Below are 17,500 nucleotides of genomic sequence, written 5' to 3'. Positions count from 1 at the left end.
TCGGAATTTGCTGACACACATATATACAGTGCGTTCGGAAAGTATTCAGACCCTTTGACTTTTTCCACATCTTGTGGAAAAAGCCTCATTGTAAAAAAAGTAATAATATTCCCTCATCAATCTACACACAATACCCCATAAATGTTTGCTAATTTATATAAAATAAAATAAAACATGTATTCAGACCCTTTACACGATTACAGCCCTGAGTCTTCTTGGGTATGACGCTACAAGCTTGGCACACCTGTATTTGGGGAGTTTCTCCCATTCTTATCTGCAGATCCTCTTAAGCTCTGTCAGGTTGGATGGGGAGCGTCGCTGCACAGCTATTTTCAGGTCTCTCCAGAGATGTTCGATCGGGTTCAAGTCCGGGCTCTGGCTGGGCCACTCAAGGACATTCAGAGACTAGTCCCGAAGCCACTCCTGCGTTGTCTTGGCTGTGTGCTTAGGGTCGTTGTCCTGTTGGAAGGTGAACCTTCGTCCCAGTCTGAGGTCCTGAGCGCACTGGAGGAGGTTTTCATCAAGGATATCTCTGTACTTTTCTCCCTTCATCTTTCCCTCGATCCTGACTATTCTCTCAGTCCCTGCCGCTGAAAAACATCCCCACAGCATGATGCTGCCACCACCATGCTTCACCGTAGGGATGGTGCCAGGTTTCCTCCAGACATGACGCTTGGCATTCAGGCCAAAGAGTTCAATCTTGGTTTCATCATACTAGAGAATCTTGTTTCTCATGGTCTGAGAGTCCTTTAGGTGCCTTTTAGCAAACTCCAAGCGGGCTGTCATGTGCCTTTTAATGAGGAGTGGCTTCCGTCTGGCCACTCTACCATAAAGGCCTCATTGGTAGAGTGCTGCAGAGATGGTTGTCCTTCTGGAAGGTTCTCCCATCTCAACAGAGGAACTCTGTCAGAGTGACCATCGGGTTCTTGGTCACCTCCCTGACCAAGGCCCTTCTCCCCCGATTGCTTAGTTTGGCCGGGCGGCCAGCTCTAGGAAGAGTCTTGGTGGTTCCAAACTTCTTCCACTTAAGAATGATGGAGGCCACTGTGTTCCTGGGGACCTTCAATGCTGCAAAAACATTGTTTAACCCTTCCCCAGATTTGTGCCTCGACACAATCCTGTCTCAGAGCTCTACGGACAATTCCTTCGACCTCATGGCTTGGTTTTTGCTCTGACATGCACTGTCAACTGTGGGAACTTATATAGATAGGTGGGTGCCTTTCCAAATAATCTCAAGGATGATCAATGGAAACAGGATGCAACTGAGGTCAATTTTGAGTCTCATAGCAAATGGCCTGAATACTTATGTAAATAGGGTATTTCTGTTTTTTTATAAATTTGCAAACATTTATAAAAACCTGTTTCCGCTTTGTCTTTATGGGGTATTGTGTGTAGATTGATGAGGGGAAAAAACTATTTAATCAATTTTAGAATAAGGCTGTAATGTATCAAAATGTGGAGTCAAGGGGTCTGAATACTTTCAGAATGCACTGTACATTGTTTTGTTCACACGCTAGGTTGTTTTTCTGTTTGAGTTTCAACTGCTAGGGAAGAGAAGACAACGCTTCTACTAGTCAGGTTACAGCGCTACCACGGTACCCTCCCGCCCTTAAAGGGCCAGGTGAAAATGTTTGTCTCATCTGTGATATTTTGGTTAAAAGACTCTGGTCACAAAAAATGAAATTAAACAATACCACATTACTTCTTACTTACATGTATTGTTTTAGAAACATTACAAAGCATGCTCATCCGTTTTTTGTGTGTTTTGTTGGTGAAATGTATGGGGGGGGGGGGATATTTTGGCTGGTGCCACTAGAGATCCTGGTTCGAATCCAGGCTCTGTCGTAGCCGGCCGCGACCGGGAGACCCATGGGGCGGCGCACAATTGGCCCAGCGTCGTCCAGGGTAGGGGAGGGAATGGCCGGCAGGGATGTAGCTCAGTTGGTAGAGCATGGCGTTTGCAACGCCAGGGTTGTGGGTTCGATTCCCACGGGGGGCCAGTATGAAACAATTAAAAAAATAATGTATGCACTAACTGTAAGTCGCTATGGATAAGCGTCTGCTAAATGACTAAAATGTTTTTAAAAATCGGAGTGATTTTTTAATCTACCTGCCACAGTGGCTGATGGACCAAAAAGTTAATTGTATGCACTGAGGACAGCACATAACGACCACACTTAGTGAACCCCAGGAAGATGTGCCTGGAACAACAGAGACGGGGAGGGGTGAGACGATAGATGTGTGTGTGGTGGAGGTTAATGAGTTTAGGGCAGCACTGAGAACAGGGTCTCTGTGTGTATGTATAAAGCATGAATAAGTATGAGGTAAGAGACAACACACACACTAAGAGAAAGACATACTCACTCTTTCATAAACACTCACCCTGCTCTGAGGAACTCCTCGCTGACTATGTTCTTCAGGGGAACACAGACACGCGGTGGTAGTTTCCTGAACAAGCGCTGAGAATACTGGCCTGACAGCTATAGGAGAGAGGACTAGGAAAGTTACTTTACAGTGGTCAATGTACCCAAAAAAGACCCTCCATTGAAATAGCTTGTTAGTCCAGGGGCCGTATGTACAACAGTCTCAGAGTAGATGAGCAGATTTAGGATCAGTTTAGCCTTTCAGATTACTTGGACAGGAGGGACCTCAGATCAGCACCTACTCTGAGATACTTGATACCTACAGCACTCGGACTAGGCTTGGTCTGAGTCCAGGAAACCAGTCTTGACCACTCTACTACCTACCCACCCAGCAGTGTTCTTTCATCCTGGTCTCTGGTGTGTACGCTGGAGGGTTTTGTTCTAAATCAACATTAACACCTGATTTAACTAACTAATTAACGTTAGCTGAAACAAAGGCCAGCACTCTCCAGGACCAGAATTGAAAAACATCGCAACACATAGGCATCATGCCGTGCATAGCCATCTGAAACGGCCAGCGGCGACTGCACAGTAAATTTGCTTGTTGCGTTAGTGAATGCGAAATAAATAGTTAACGTTCGCTTGCTGTCTTACTGTTCGCTTCAACTAACACACGTTAGCTAGCTGGCTATGGATAGACGGTCAACTAGCTAGCAACATTCCCTCACACAATATATAAACCAGCCTGTTAATTTAGTTAATGATTATAGCTAGGTTTCGGCCAAATAATGCTTGCTAACAATGAGTCAGCCTGCTAGCTAACGTACTGTAGCAAGTTCGTGCTTAGAAACGTTAACGTTAGCTAGCTAGCATCCGCTGGGGCATTAACCCTGCAACTTCACATTCTTCGTCAGAGCTGTGCATTGTGCCATTCACTTGTCTAGTTTGTTGCATACCTTTCCACGGTTCAGGAGCTTGACGACATGTTCTTTATGTTTTCTCTGCGTTTGTTTGTTACCGTCCTTTTCTGATTTCGAGCTGGGCGCCATTTTCCGCCGTTGTGTTCACTACGCCCTGCCTACCATCTCGACCCATGGCCTTCCCATTGGTTCTCGATCACCGCGGGAGCAGTTCGATTGGCCGATATGAACATAAATCAAATCCGAAAACCAACTCTCCCAGCATTTGATTGGTTAGAGGGTTAACAATATGACTGTTTAGGTCCCAAATTAAGTTTCTAGAGGACAAAGTATATCAATATTGCTGAAACGAATACTTTAGATTGATTTTTTAAAAACAAATTCAAGTCCGAGTTAAGCCAACGTACAACAAAAACATACAAAACACCAAATAAGAAACACTCAAATCTCAATATTTTTTTTTATTGTGAAGTTTTTAAAAACAAGCAGTAAAAAAAAAAAAAAAAAAATACAGCATACAACATATATAACATGACTTCTTGGAACATGGAGGGGAAATAAAATAAAAGGCATCCCATCTGATGATGCAGCAATCTGATCTGAAGTCAGCAAGGGGAAGGGGGGCCTTGGGGACACACAAACTGTGCCAAAATAACAAACAACACAGGCACACACTGTAGCAAGCATCCATAGAAACAGGTGCTTGTACACACAGACAGTCTCGCATGCACACACAGAAACCCAGGCCCACCCTTTAGGTACTGTGGGAGAAAAATATGAACTAAGTAAAATCATAAGTGGGTGGGGGGAAGAAATGCTGCTACGTCAACAGGGAATGTTTCAACTGAACTAGAGATTAATTAAAAATGAAAAAGCCTAAAAGCAAAAAAATATCCTTTTGCTTGCCAAAAAAACAAAACGTGTTTTTACAAACTGATGCTGAATATTAGTAGTAGTTATACTCCAAAGTACTGCTAGACGACCGTTTTTTCCTCAGGAAAACAAACAAAAAATGAGAAGTGCGAGTCCATGTATTTTACAGATGGGTATTAGCTAGGCCAATGAGCCAGAGCTCTTTTCTATTACCTCTGTTCACCTCCTCAGACACTGGAGGGGTTGGGGGTGCAGGGTGAGGACAAGGGGGCAAAAAGGAAAAACAACCCTAACAAGTTGTTCAATCATTTAATCAGCAAAAATCGTAGAATTTGTTATTTTTCAGTTTCTTGTGTAAAAAAAAAGAAAAAAAAAAAAAAAAGACTAGGGGTATTTTTTAGGGGAGAAGGGGTACTGGGATAAGAGGGAGGGGTACTGGGAGTGTATTTGAGGGAGGGAGGTAAGGTTTTGCTTCTGTCAAAACCAGAAAAAAATAATTGAATTACGACTCAAACCCAGAAGAAAACATTTAAAAAGTCCAGAGAGCTGGATGGGATGGGTCTGCTGCTGCAGTGAAGAGACAGTCCTCCCGGTCCATGCATCTGACTAGCTGGAGACTGGCTGGATCTGGTTCACTGGGCCTGGGATGGAGAAAATGAGGGAGTAGAGAGAGGGGGAAGAGGGAGTAGAGAGAGGGGGAAGAGCAGTTAAAGGAACTGTCCAGTTTTCAGATTTCTATGAAATATGTATTACCTGTTGTCCTGGCTGAGGGGTGTGTGTGTTACCTGTTGTCCTGGCTGAGGGGTGTGTGTGTTACCTGTTGTCCTGGCTGAGGGGTGTGTGTGTGTGTGTGTTACCTGTTGTCCTGGCTGAGGGGTGTGTGTGTTACCTGTTGTCCTGGCTGAGGGGTGTGTGTGTTACCTGTTGTCCTGGCTGAGGGGTGTGTGTGTTACCTGTTGTCCTGGCTGAGGGGTGTGTGTGTTACCTGTTGTCCTGGCTGAGGGGTGTGTGTGTTACCTGTTGTCCTGGCTGAGGTGTGTGTGTGTTACCTGTTGTCCTGGCTGAGGGGTGTGTGTGTTACCTGTTGTCCTGGCTGAGGGGTGTGTGTGTTACCTGTTGTCCTGGCTGAGGGGTGTGTGTGTTACCTGTTGTCCTGGCTGAGGGGTGTGTGTGTTACCTGTTGTCCTGGCTGAGGGGTGTGTGTGTTACCTGTTGTCCTGGCTGAGGGGTGTGTGTGTTACCTGTTGTCCTGGCTGAGGGGTGTGTGTGTGTTACCTGTTGTCCTGGCTGAGGGGTGTGTGTGTGTTACCTGTTGTCCTGGCTGAGGGGTGTGTGTGTTACCTGTTGTCCTTGCTGAGGGGTGGCAGCCTGTCCCGGAGCCCCTCCAGGGCCGTAGAAGGCTGCCTGCTGCCTGTAGTACTCAGCCCAGGCTGCACTGTAGTCCTGCTGACCACCGGCTCCTCCCACAGCTACAGCTGCAGCCGGCGCCGCTGCAGCCCCTCCACCTGGCTGGGCTGAGGAGAGAGACAGGTAAAGAGGGGGAAGGTTAGTGGACCACATTTTAAGATCAAGGACTTAGTATTTGTTGAACACAAATCTGCTGTATAGAAATACATCTGACGGAGATCTTCTGGATGAAACGTTGCCATTAAAAGGTGGCATGTATAAGGATCATATACAGTGGGAAGGCCTTTTAGTCCTTTTCTAATAACTCACAAGATCTCCTGAAGTGTCTGGAGACTAGAAAATACTATAGGATGTCTTATGGATCAAGATGTCCCCGCAATGGATAGCCACCAATTTGCAAGCTCCGACCCAACTTTGCTATTTTGTGATCATTTAGTCGTTTATTTGTATTAAATGTATCTGCTATTATTTCCTATTCTTATTTCGTGTTTTTTTCTTTGTAGTAATATATTGTTATTGATTATTGCATTGTACTATAGGACGTGTTATTGTAAAGTCACTATAACCAAGGCGATGATCATAACCATGGCGATGGAGCTTACCCATGCCCATCTTCTTGTAATACTCCTCCCAGGCCTTGGTGTAGTCTGGCTGTCCTCCAGGGGTTTGGGTTGCCTGAGAGGGGTCTGCCTGGACTGGGGCGGCTGCTGGGGCGTTGGGGGCCTGGCCAGGCATGGCTCCCCCTGGCTGCTGCTGGTAGTACTGCGCATAGTAGGCTGCCCACGCTGCATTGGGGTCTGCAGCTGCCTTATCTGAGGAGGAGAGGGAGAGGGGTTAGGGGAGGGAGAGGGGTTAGGGGAGGGAGAGGGGTTAGGGGAGGGAGAGGGGTTGGGAGAGGGAGAGGGGTTGGGAGAGGGAGAGGGGTTGGGAGAGGGAGAGGGGTTGGGAGAGGGAGAGGGGTTGGGAGAGGGAGAGGGGTTAGGAGAGGGAGAGGGGTTAGGAGAGGGAGAGGGGTTAGGAGAGGGAGAGGGGTTAGGAGAGGGAGAGGGGTTAGGGGAGGGAGAGGGGTTAGGAGAGGGAGAGGGGTTAGGAGAGGGAGAGGGGTTAGGAGAGGGAGAGGGGTTGGGAGAGGGAGAGGGGTTGGGAGAGGGAGAGGGGTTGGGAGAGGGAGAGGGGTTGGGAGAGGGAGAGGGGTTAGGAGAGGGAGAGGGGTTAGGAGAGGGGTTAGGAGAGGGAGAGGGGTTAGGAGAGGGAGAGGGGTTAGGAGAGGGAAAGGGGTTAGGAGAGGGAGAGGGGTTAGGAGAGGGAGAGGGGTTAGGAGAGGGAGAGGGGTTAGGAGAGGGAGAGGGGTTAGGAGAGGGAGAGGGGTTAGGAGAGGGAGAGGGGTTAGGAGAGGGAGAGGGGTTAGGAGAGGGAGAGGGGTTAGGAGAGGGAGAGGGGTTAGGAGAGGGAGAGGGGTTAGGAGAGGGAGAGGGGTTAGGGGAGGGAGAGGGGTTAGGGGAGGGAGAGGGGTTAGGGGAGGGAGAGGGGTTAGGAGAGGGGTTAGGAGAGGGAGAGGGGTTAGGAGAGGGAGAGGGGTTAGGAGAGGGAGAGGGGTTAGGAGAGGGAGAGGGGTTAGGAGAGGGAGAGGGGTTAGGAGAGGGAGAGGGGTTAGGAGAGGGAGAGGGGTTAGGAGAGGGAAAGAAAGAAAGAGATTAGAGAAAGAAGATAACGAAAAAGGGTTGAGAGGGAGGAGAGAGGATAATGAAAAACGTTAGAGGGAGGAGAGAGGATAATGAAAAAGGGTTGAGAGGATAATGAAAAAGGGTTGAGAGGGAGGAGAGGAGAGAGGGTTGACGACAGGCCAGGGAGAAATTGAGTGACCAGAGAGGAGGGGGGGGGGGGGGGGAGTGACTGGTGGAGAGTTCCAGACCAGCGCATATAAAGCAATGTCTACTCACTGGGGTCGTGTGGCCCTCCAGGGGCCTGCCACTGCTGGAAGGTGTTGCCCCAGCCCTGAGGGGCTCCGTAACCATGACCACCTGGGGGGCCGCCACTGGAGAGAGTGGAGAACGATTAGACACTTACCTTTCTAAGTCCTACAATGAATCATAAACACACCAAAATGCATTATACCCATTGGCTTTAAGTTACATGTGGCCCTATTTTATTCTAAGGATGTAGGAGGAAATTTGAGTAACATACAAATGTACACATCAAATCAAATGTATTTGTCACATACACGTGTTTAGCAGATGTAGCGAAATGCTTCACATGACAGACAAACTGTTATAAATCGAAAATCGTTGAGCCATAAATGCACTTTCAACAGCACAGGTGCATCAGAGATGCTCACCGCAGCACTAAGAATGGAGCCCTCATTCATGCCATTTAGCAGACGCTTTTATCCAAAGCGACTTACAGTCATGTGTGCATACATTTTTACGTATGGGTGGTCCCAGGGATCGAACCCACTACCCTGGCGTTACAAGCACCGTGCTCTACCAGCTGAGCTACAGAGGCCCACAATGCAATCTAGCACCAGCCTGGGACAGGGAAACTGGCCCTTTATGTCCAGTAGGTGTTGTACTTACTGTGGGGGTCCTCCGGGACCACCAGGCCCTGGGTTGTAAGGGTTGGGGTTGTAGGGGCCCATAGGACCAGCAGGACCAGGTCCACCAGGCCCACCCCCTAGAGGACACAGAGGAGCCTAGAGGGGCAGGGAGAAAAATAACAAATGATGAATTCCATTTACAGTTTATGTCTGACTATTACTGATACACTGGGTGTGTTTTCACATGTACGTGTCCTCCCACCCGTACCTCGATCTTGTCCTCTATGAGCTGCTTGGCATGGTCTATCTGTTGAGGGGACCCCCTGATGATGAACAGTTTGAAGTTGGGGTCCCCGTTGGGCGGAGGCTGGCGCGAGATCTCTACAAAGGCCCCCGTCTGTTGGTTGATGGCCTTGACGTTCTCGCCGCCCCGACCAATCACCAGGCCGCATTTGTGGGCGGGGATAGAGAAGGTGACCTCACCTCCTGGAGGACCGCCCCAGTTCCCCTGGCCCCTCCCCCTGCCATGCCCACCCTGAGGCATCCCCCCCGTACCAGGAGGACCTGGAGGACCCTGGAGAGGAGAGAGGGAGACACACAGGTAAAGGCTTCAGCATGCTTCGCTTCGGAACCCAACGAGTGTCCTCTCATACTCCCTTAAAAGACCTCCGCTTGAAAAAATGAGAAAAAGTGGCAATAGTACCGTTTGTCCATCTTGAGACGCCATAGCCAGTATACACTTCCTCAAAATAGTCAGAATTAATCTAACTCAATAAATCTGTCATTAATTTTGACATGTTTGCCGAGGAGAACTTAAGTCGAGCAATTTTACATCTAAGATGTTTGGTGCAGTATTTTGCAAGTGAAAAAATGTGCATGAAAACAAGTCATTGGTAGGGATTCTTCAATGACGGGACATAGACGTCGGCTGCCAAACTTCAGCTTGCCTCAAGAAATGTGTCTGCACCAACAGCCTCCCAAAAACTTGCCGAAGACCAAACCAGTCACAAAATGTCGATGCACAAACTGTTCCGAACGGTTTCGGATGGGAAGCAATGCGGACGCCTTAAGTTGGTTTCAAAATCTGTGTGAATTTTTATCCATCTGCCCAGGGACTACAGTTGAAAACTAGCCAGCTGGCTAAATCTGGCACGTATACAGAAAATGTTGATGTCCCTGTCAAATAAACGTTTTAATAAATACAAAATGTCAAGGAAATTGAAGGAAAAACTAAAGGGGAATAGTGGAGACTTTTAAAGTAGCCGTTTGAGCGCTAAGGCCTTCAAGACGTCTCTCCTTCTCAAGCCCAGAAAACACATTCAAATTCACCTGTCCATATCCCTGCACCATCTTGTATTTAACTTGGTGTATACCCCTGCCATCTAGTACCAGTTACCTTAACACCCCACACGTATGTACCCCCATTTAACCCCTGCAACCTGCCATGGGTAAGCCTGTAGTGTACGTACCCCCTGTCCTCCTTCCTCCCTGACTCTGATGCTCTGCAGCAGCTCATTGATGATGGAGGCAGCATGCTCACAGCGGTCTGGAGGGCCCATGATGTGGGCTATCTTATCAGGACCTGCACCGTCATCTAGAGAGAGAAGAGGGGAGGAGGGGAAGAGGAAGGAGAACAGGGGAGCAAGAGGGAGGCAGAGCGGGGAAGGGAGGCAGCGAGAGGGGGAGAGATCGAAAGACAGCGAGAGAAAGAGAGGGAAGCACAGATCGAGCGACAGAGATGAGAGAAAGAGAGTTGTCATAATGATCATCGTTTCAACCAAAAGAGGGTTGGAGACAATGTCTGAGTCTCTTATACGGTCCTGTACCTTCATCTGACAGAGTGGGGGAGGGAGGGGGAGTGAGAGAGAGAGAGGAGGGAGAGCAGGGAGCCGAGACGGAGAGAGCGGGGAGGGGGAGCAGGGGAGGGAGAGCGGGGGACAAAAAGAGGGAGAGCGTTACCATACTGATCATAACACTCAGCTGAAGCAGGGTCCAGACAGGAAGGTGCTATCTGAACTTGTCCAATAACAGATTGGCACCTCTTAAGATAAGGTGTACTAACATTTCCTTTTTGACCTGATTAAAACATTTAAATCTGCTGTGTATAGGTGTGTGTGAAGTGTTTGAGTTTCATATACAGTCCTGTACCTTCATCTGACAGGGAGAGAGAGAGGGGGTGGGGGGGACGACAAAAAAAAGGAGAGTTACCATACTGATCATAACACTCAACTGAAGCAGGGTCAAAACGGGAAGGCGCTACCTGGCCTTGTCCAATAACAACTGATTGAAGTTTTCCATTGCAAACAGTTCTGTTACGGTGTGCCCTACTGAACATGCCCCAGGTTCGCTCCACAGTCAAGTGATTCATTTAAAATGTTGTGGTGCTATCAAATGCCAGGAGCTCTTTGAGTTCAGTTACTTTTTCCTGGACCTATGACGTGTAAAAACATTACATGATAAAATAAAAAACGTTTCCTATGATAAAAAACTATTTTAATCTGCTGTAGATGCGTGTGGGTTTGAGTCAGAATGTTTAATCTTATACTCCTGTACCTTCATCTGACAGAGACGGTGGAGGGAAGGAGAGAGAGAGGGGGACAAAAAAAGGGAGAGAGTTACCATACTGATTAGAACAACTGAAGCAGAGTCAAAGGGGGAGACACAGGTGCTAAGTGAACTTGAACAAGAACAGATTGTAGTTTTCTGTAGCAACAAGTGTGTGTGATCCTCACCTGGTTTGAACTGTATCCTGACTCCAGCGTCGGCCTGGATCTTCTTGATCATCTCTCCACTTCGACCAATCACAACACCCACAGAGTGGCGGGGCACGGGCACCTGGCCAATGAAAAGACCATCATTAGGAAACGGCATCTGGCCAAACTGAAACGCGATACTGATGTGGCAAAGACCTTTACAGAGTTGTAGTTGAGGCGTGTTACTAATGGGGCTGCAACGCTACAAAGGCATTCTACCGGCTGGAATTCTACAACGTTTAACCATAGAATCCAAATCAAGTCAATGATGCCGCTGTCAGAGGTTCTATTAACCGTTATTCTCAATCTAATTCAAATGGGTTCAACCGCTCAGGGATGCTTTTCAATCCAGGAAGTTGCTCCCTTCCCTGTGCCATTGTGTAAGGGAAGGGAACAAGTGGCGTGAACAACTTTCTGGAGTGAAGCACCTGGGTGAGTTTGACCTCCATAGCTCTGTACAATCCATTCAGATTTCTAACTCGAATCAAGTTGAATCCGTCTCAAACCCAAAACGAGCTACTCACATCCATGCCTCCACCACCACCTCCTCCTCCTCCTCCCATTTGGTTGCCAAAATTGTTTCGGTCTCCAAAGCCAGCGTGATCCCTCTCTCTCAGAATCTCATTCACCAGCTCCTTCGCTTGCTGCAGAGAGAGAGAGAGAGACAGAAAGACAGAGAGAGACAGAAAGACAGACAGGGAAAGCAAGAGCCATATTGATTAAGTCAGACAGTATTACCTGGCATAATATTGGAGACAAAAACAGCCCCATCCTGGTGAGAGGGACAGGGGGCTGGTGTGTTGTGGTGTATGCGGTATCGTGCCCAGTAGGGGTGAGCGGTATCGTGCCCAGTAGGGGTGAGCGGTATCGTGCCCAGTAGGGGTGAGCGGTATCGTGCCCAGTAGGGGTGAGCGGTATCGTGCCCAGTAGGGGTGAGCGGTATCGTGCCCAGTAGGGGTGAGCGGTATCGTGCCCAGTAGGGGTGAGCGGTATCGTGCCCAGTAGGGGTGAGCGGTATCGTGCCCAGTAGGGGTGAGCGGTATCGTGCCCAGTAGGGGTGAGCGGTATCGTGCCCAGTAGGGGTGAGCGGTATCGTGCCCAGTAGGGGTGAGCGGTATCGTGCCCAGTAGGGGTGAGCGGTATCGTGCCCAGTAGGGGTGAGCGGTATCGTGCCCAGTAGGGGTGAGCGGTATCGTGCCCAGTAGGGGTGAGCGGTATCGTGCCCAGTAGGGGTGAGCGGTATCGTGCCCAGTAGGGGTGAGCGGTATCGTGCCCAGTAGGGGTGAGCGGTATCGTGCCCAGTAGGGGTGAGCGGTATCGTGCCCAGTAGGGGTGAGCGGTATCGTGCCCAGTAGGGGTGAGCGGTATCGTGCCCAGTAGGGGTGAGCGGTATCGTGCCCAGTAGGGGTGAGCGGTATCGTGCCCAGTAGGGGTGAGCGGTATCGTGCCCAGTAGGGGTGAGCGGTATCGTGCCCAGTAGGGGTGAGCGGTATCGTGCCCAGTAGGGGTGAGCGGTATCGTGCCCAGTAGGGGTGAGCGGTATCGTGCCCAGTAGGGGTGAGCGGTATCGTGCCCAGTAGGGGTGAGCGGTATCGTGCCCAGTAGGGGTGAGCGGTATCGTGCCCAGTAGGGGTGAGCGGTATCGTGCCCAGTAGGGGTGAGCGGTATCGTGCCCAGTAGGGGTGAGCGGTATCGTGCCCAGTAGGGGTGAGCGGTATCGTGCCCAGTAGGGGTGAGCGGTATCGTGCCCAGTAGGGGTGAGCGGTATCGTGCCCAGTAGGGGTGAGCGGTATCGTGCCCAGTAGGGGTGAGCGGTATCGTGCCCAGTAGGGGTGAGCGGTATCGTGCCCAGTAGGGGTGTGTGGTATTGTGTGTGGTGTATGCATCATGTGAAGTAGGGGTGTGTACCTGCACTTTGTAGGGGTCACCGATGATACGTAGGGGTTTGTCCATGTTGGGTGGCTGTGAGCCATCTTGGATGAGGATCATCTTTACCCCAGCACGCTCCTACAGGGGAAGAGATATTATACATCTGTAGTTTAACAGACAGACAAGCCTCCCTATGTATAGTGTTGGATTCCTAGTACTTCCCTCCCATGATATTAGTAGCTGTGTTATGAATCTCTCTCCTGTATAGATATGATAGTTTCCCTCATTACTAGTTGCAACTGATGTCTCCCCCTCTTCCTGTGTCTGTCTCCCCCGCTTCCTGTCCGTCTCCCTCCTCTTTAGCTATACAAGTAAGCCTTGTCCGAAACCATAACGGCAGGAGCCCCCATTTCTCCTGTTTCTGTAGGGTGAGGCAGATTGATGTACCAGTACACCCCCTGGACAGGATTCTTCAGCTATACAACTCCCCCATGTGTACCTGTAGTTGTTTGATGGTCTCTCCTCCCTTATGGTCTAACCTGTAGTTGTTTGATGGTCTCTCCTCCCTTATGGTCTAACCTGTAGTTGTTTGATGGTCTCTCCTCCCTTGTGGTCTAACCTGTAGTTGTTTGATGGCCTCTCCTCCCTTGCGGTCTAACCTGTAGTTGTTTGATGGCCTCTCCTCCCTTATGGTCTAACCTGTAGTTGTTTGATGGTCTCTCCTCCCTTGCCGATGATTAGGCCGGCCTTGCCAGCAGGGATCATCATCTCCTGCATGGAGCCACTCTGCCCATTGGTCGACTCGTGGAAGGAGGAAGGAGGCGCGCCCCGCCCCCGAGATACAATCTCATCCAGAAACATCTTGGCTTTCCTGAAGAGGGAGAGAGGGAGGAAAATGTAGGAAATGACAGGAAAATAAGAGAAGGGGGGGGGGAGAGAAGTCAAAAGGAGTTGTGTAATGATCAGATATACTTCTTAACATCAGATATACTTCTTAACATAGCCCTATGCTAGTTTCCAGAGTTTTTCCAATTGAGATCAAACAACCAGGAAAACTACTGACCCTAATCGTACCAAACAGGTACAAGGGATACTTCCAAATGGCACCCTATTCCCTATGTAGGGCACTACTTTTGACCAGAGCCCTACGGGGACGAAGGCTTAGTGTAATGTCTTACGCGATGGCATCAGGGTTTCCTGTGAGGGAGACACTCCTCTCTGGCAATCCACCACTGTCTGAAAAACAAACAAGAACAAGTAAACATCAAAGTCAACACAACCACCTGTCTCACTGGCAGACTACGTATGCATCTGAAATGGTACCCTATTACTTACAAAGTGCACTAACAGAGCCCTATTGACGCTGGTCAAGAGTAGTGCACTAAAAAGGTAATTGCTCTGGTCCAAAGTAGTGCACTATATTTGATCCAAGGCCCTGTTCAAAACCAGCGCAGTATCGTTTCAAGTTTGAATGTCACGTGCACAAGTACAGAGAAATGCCTTTGTTGCAAGCGCTAAACCAAACGCAGTACAATTGTATTTTATCAGTAATAATACTAATAATGGCCATAGCTCTGGTCAAAGGTAGTGCACTACATAGGGAATAGGATACATTCTGGGCTAAATGCTGTGATAGTAGAGGTAGTATATAAAGAGAGGTTGAGCACCTAGTTGCTCACCTGGAGCGATCTGGACCTTGCAGCCAGAGTCCTGCTGGATCTTGTTGATCTGCTCGCCCCCTCGACCAATGACTGTGGAGAAACAAGCCGCGAGGTCATTTTATCAGTGTGTGTGTGCGTGCGCAACAGCTTCTCTCTGTGTGTGTTCAAGAGATACTGTGTGTACTCACTGAGTCCGACCATGCCATCTGGCACTCTGTACTCTTCCGTCATAGTGGAGGGTCTGACACTGCAGAGAAAATAGGGAGAAAGAATGGATGGAAGGAGATAGAGGAGTGAATTCTTATTCTTCATAACAATCCCAAAAACACCTGGGAATTGAACACAGTAAAATATACAAGATTCCCCAAAATATTTAAAAAATTGCCTTCTGTTCATACCTTTGCTGAGACAGGGCGGCCAGTTGAGCTCCGATAGCTACAGGGAAAAGTAATGGATTACCAACCAATAGAAAGCAACTGATGAATGTGAGAGGTGAGGCAGACACAAGAGATACAATAATGGTCAGTGTCTGTTAGGTATACGTACACAAAGCAGTGGCTGAGTCTCTGTCCCCCTGGGAAGACATCTTCTTGGCATCTGGTTGGTCTGATAAAAACAAAGAGGAAAAACATGAACCTCAATACCACCCTGAAGTAAGGCTCCAGGAACATGTTCCTCTGTGTGTACATAGTGTATGTGTGCTCCCCACTGTGCATCTCGGTTTTCCTCTGTGTTTGTTACTCCGTGTGTGTTCGTCCCCGTGCCTCTGTGTTTGTTACTCCGTGTGTGTGCGTCCCCGTGCCTCTGTGTTTGTTACTCCGTGTGTGTTCGTCCCCGTGCCTCTGTGTTTGTTACTCCGTGTGTGTTCGTCCCCGTGCCTCTGTGTTTGTTACTCCGTGTGTGTTTGTCCCCGTGCCTCTGTGTTTGTTACTCCGTGTGTGTTCGTCCCCGTGCCTCTGTGTTTGTTACTCCGTGTGTGTTCGTCCCCGTGCCTCTGTGTTTGTTACTCCGTGTGTGTGCGTCCCCGTGCCTCTGTGTTTGTTACTCCGTGTGTGTTCGTCCCCGTGCCTCTGTGTTTGTTACTCCGTGTGTGTTCGTCCCCGTGCCTCTGTGTTTGTTACTCCGTGTGTGTTCGTCCCCGTGCCTCTGTGTTTGTTACTCCGTGTGTGTTCGTCCCCGTGCCTCTGTGTTTGTTACTCCGTGTGTGTTCGTCCCCGTGCCTCTGTGTTTGTTACTCCGTGTGTGTTCGTCCCCGTGCCTCGGTGTTCCCCTCTCCTGGTCTCCTACCTCCATCCTCCAGAGAGCGTTTCAGTGTTTGGAATGGGAAGCCCTCTCCTCCTCCTCCTCCTCCTCCATTGTTACTTGGCGGTCCAGCTTCTCCTCCAATCTTCGCTGCAATCTGGGGAACATACACAGCGTGAGGTAAAGGGCCAAGACTTGGGTAAAACAATTATCCCATTCAAAAGCATTGTGTGAGCTCCTATGGAGAATTTAGTTGGCCCAAGACACTGATAAATGGTCAGTTTTGTATCATCTTCCCCACGGTTGAGGTTTGAATCTGGAGCAGCCCTAGACTATGTTGTTATTTTCCATAGCCGGGGTTAGATCGGGTTAGTTCAGGTAGCCGCTAGACTGGGATTAAAGGATCTCATCTGTAGATACTGGCCTAGTTGACCTGATTCGTATCACAGACATGTCGGCAGTAGCTAACGTTAATACTAGCTAGATCGTGTTTGTGTCCCACTAACTATGTAAATTAGCTATTCTGAAACACTGGCCAACAAAATGTGACTGTTTAGGAAAAGTTTGCGTAGCAGGTTCCATTTGGAAACGTCTAGTTCATTAGCTAACATTTTTTAACTAGCTAGCTACTACCTTTAGTTTATAATAATCTGCAGACGCTAGATAGTTAATTAGCAAACTTCAAAGGCTAGCTACGTTAAATGATTGATGACTAACTAGTTAGCTAATCACTAAACGTTAGGTCTACTAGGATAAATAGAAATGGAGGGCTTTTCATGATCACGAACATTAGTTAGCTAGATTGCTATCCAGGCACCTAACGGTAACGTTAGTGTTTCCTAACTAGTTGTGTTACGCTAGCAATCGGTGTTTTCCGCCTGTTACCTAGCCATGGTTAGCTGCTAGCGTAGCTAGCTAGAACAAGGCAAGCATCGCCACGCACGCCGATAACACTATTAGCTAGCCTAGTTAGCTAACTAGCGAAAACCCAGTGGTAGTACTGAACATAGCGAACTCAAACATTTAACATTAGCTAATATTCCAAACAAATCCACACGTGTGTACACCAACATGAGGTTAAATTCTAGGTTTTTCGCATTTTGATTTCACCCACACTGCCGCCGCCAGACACACCACGCCGGTGGGTCCCATCGATTCGAGTAACCCATCGACGGCCTCGTTGTAAGCTAACTAATTAGCCTAACATCGTAGCTAGCGCAAACAACAGACTGGCTTGGTTCAGTGCCCAGTCTCGCTAGATCCTTGCTCCGACCTTACCTGTCTTGCTCGCTGCACGGCGTCAGCGAAAGCATCTTTTTTGCCTCCAGCGCCCGCTCCGGCCCCGGGTGAGCCGTAGTCCGACATGCTACTTGCTCTCTTCGGGAAATACACAGACACACACGGGGTTTGGACAGGTAGTTAGGCCGGGCAGAGTTGCGCAGAAGCGGGAAGACGAGAAAGGCGAAGTGCGGGGAGGGCGCAGGAGGTGGTAATCAAACCGTCTAGCTGGCTTCCCTCCTAAAGTAACCAATCCGTGATTGCGAAAGAGACTGTGACGAATACAGACAAAAATCTTACTGGTTTACTGATTCGTAGGTAGGTCCACTTTACCAGGGCAGGGGGATTCTTGATTGACAGTTCAACTTCGGCCAATCACATGTATGCGCTCTTTGAAGAGCCAATCAGAGTTTGAAGAATGGTCACGTTGACCAATGTGCCTACAGGCACAACCTTTCATTATTGATTGACGTTTGTAACGACCAATACCCATTTGCGGGCAACAACGAGCTCTTTCAGCTCGTAAAACCCTCACCATCAACCTTACATGATCTCAAAAGTCAAAACACAGATGAAAGCAACAAAGGGGAAACCTTGAGTT

The 17,500-nt window shown here is 48.8% G+C and overlaps 2 protein-coding genes across 3 annotated transcripts in view; both read right to left on the bottom strand.

Annotated features, from left to right (window-relative positions):
* The window catches only part of LOC311116139 (DDB1- and CUL4-associated factor 15-like), a 20,239-nt gene extending 16,816 nt beyond the window's left edge, over positions 1 to 3,423 (bottom strand). The window contains exons 1-2 of one of the 2 annotated variants that reach the window (XM_084191268.1): positions 3,320 to 3,423; positions 2,383 to 2,480 (exon numbers count right to left, since the gene is read on the bottom strand). In XM_084191268.1, the coding sequence (XP_084047394.1) occupies positions 2,383 to 2,480; positions 3,320 to 3,412 (191 nt within the window). In that variant the 5' untranslated portion in view covers positions 3,413 to 3,423. The remainder of the gene's footprint in view (positions 1 to 2,382; positions 2,481 to 3,319) is intronic. The other variant, XM_084191269.1, reaches the window with a different exon arrangement.
* A 326-nt stretch (positions 3,424 to 3,749) lies between these two features.
* Positions 3,750 to 17,084, bottom strand: khsrp (KH-type splicing regulatory protein). Its single transcript, XM_084191262.1, has 18 exons — positions 16,900 to 17,084; positions 15,667 to 15,778; positions 14,926 to 14,985; positions 14,778 to 14,814; positions 14,568 to 14,626; positions 14,398 to 14,469; positions 13,897 to 13,954; positions 13,418 to 13,589; positions 12,758 to 12,856; positions 11,374 to 11,493; positions 10,829 to 10,931; positions 9,566 to 9,690; positions 8,365 to 8,670; positions 8,137 to 8,252; positions 7,504 to 7,598; positions 6,166 to 6,375; positions 5,498 to 5,670; positions 3,750 to 4,797 (listed from the first exon to the last, which is right to left on the bottom strand). Exons 1-18 carry the CDS (start codon positions 16,984 to 16,986, stop codon positions 4,789 to 4,791), a joined length of 2,013 nt encoding a protein of 670 aa, XP_084047388.1. The 5' UTR covers positions 16,987 to 17,084; the 3' UTR covers positions 3,750 to 4,788.
* Positions 17,085 to 17,500: the final 416 nt, after the last annotated feature.

This window comes from Coregonus lavaretus, assembly GCF_964263955.1.
Source record: "Coregonus lavaretus genome assembly, contig: HAP1_SCAFFOLD_288, whole genome shotgun sequence".
Lineage (NCBI taxonomy): Eukaryota > Metazoa > Chordata > Actinopteri > Salmoniformes > Salmonidae > Coregonus > Coregonus lavaretus.
Note: the sequence above shows the minus strand (reverse complement) of the source record. Positions and strands in the feature narration are given on the sequence as shown.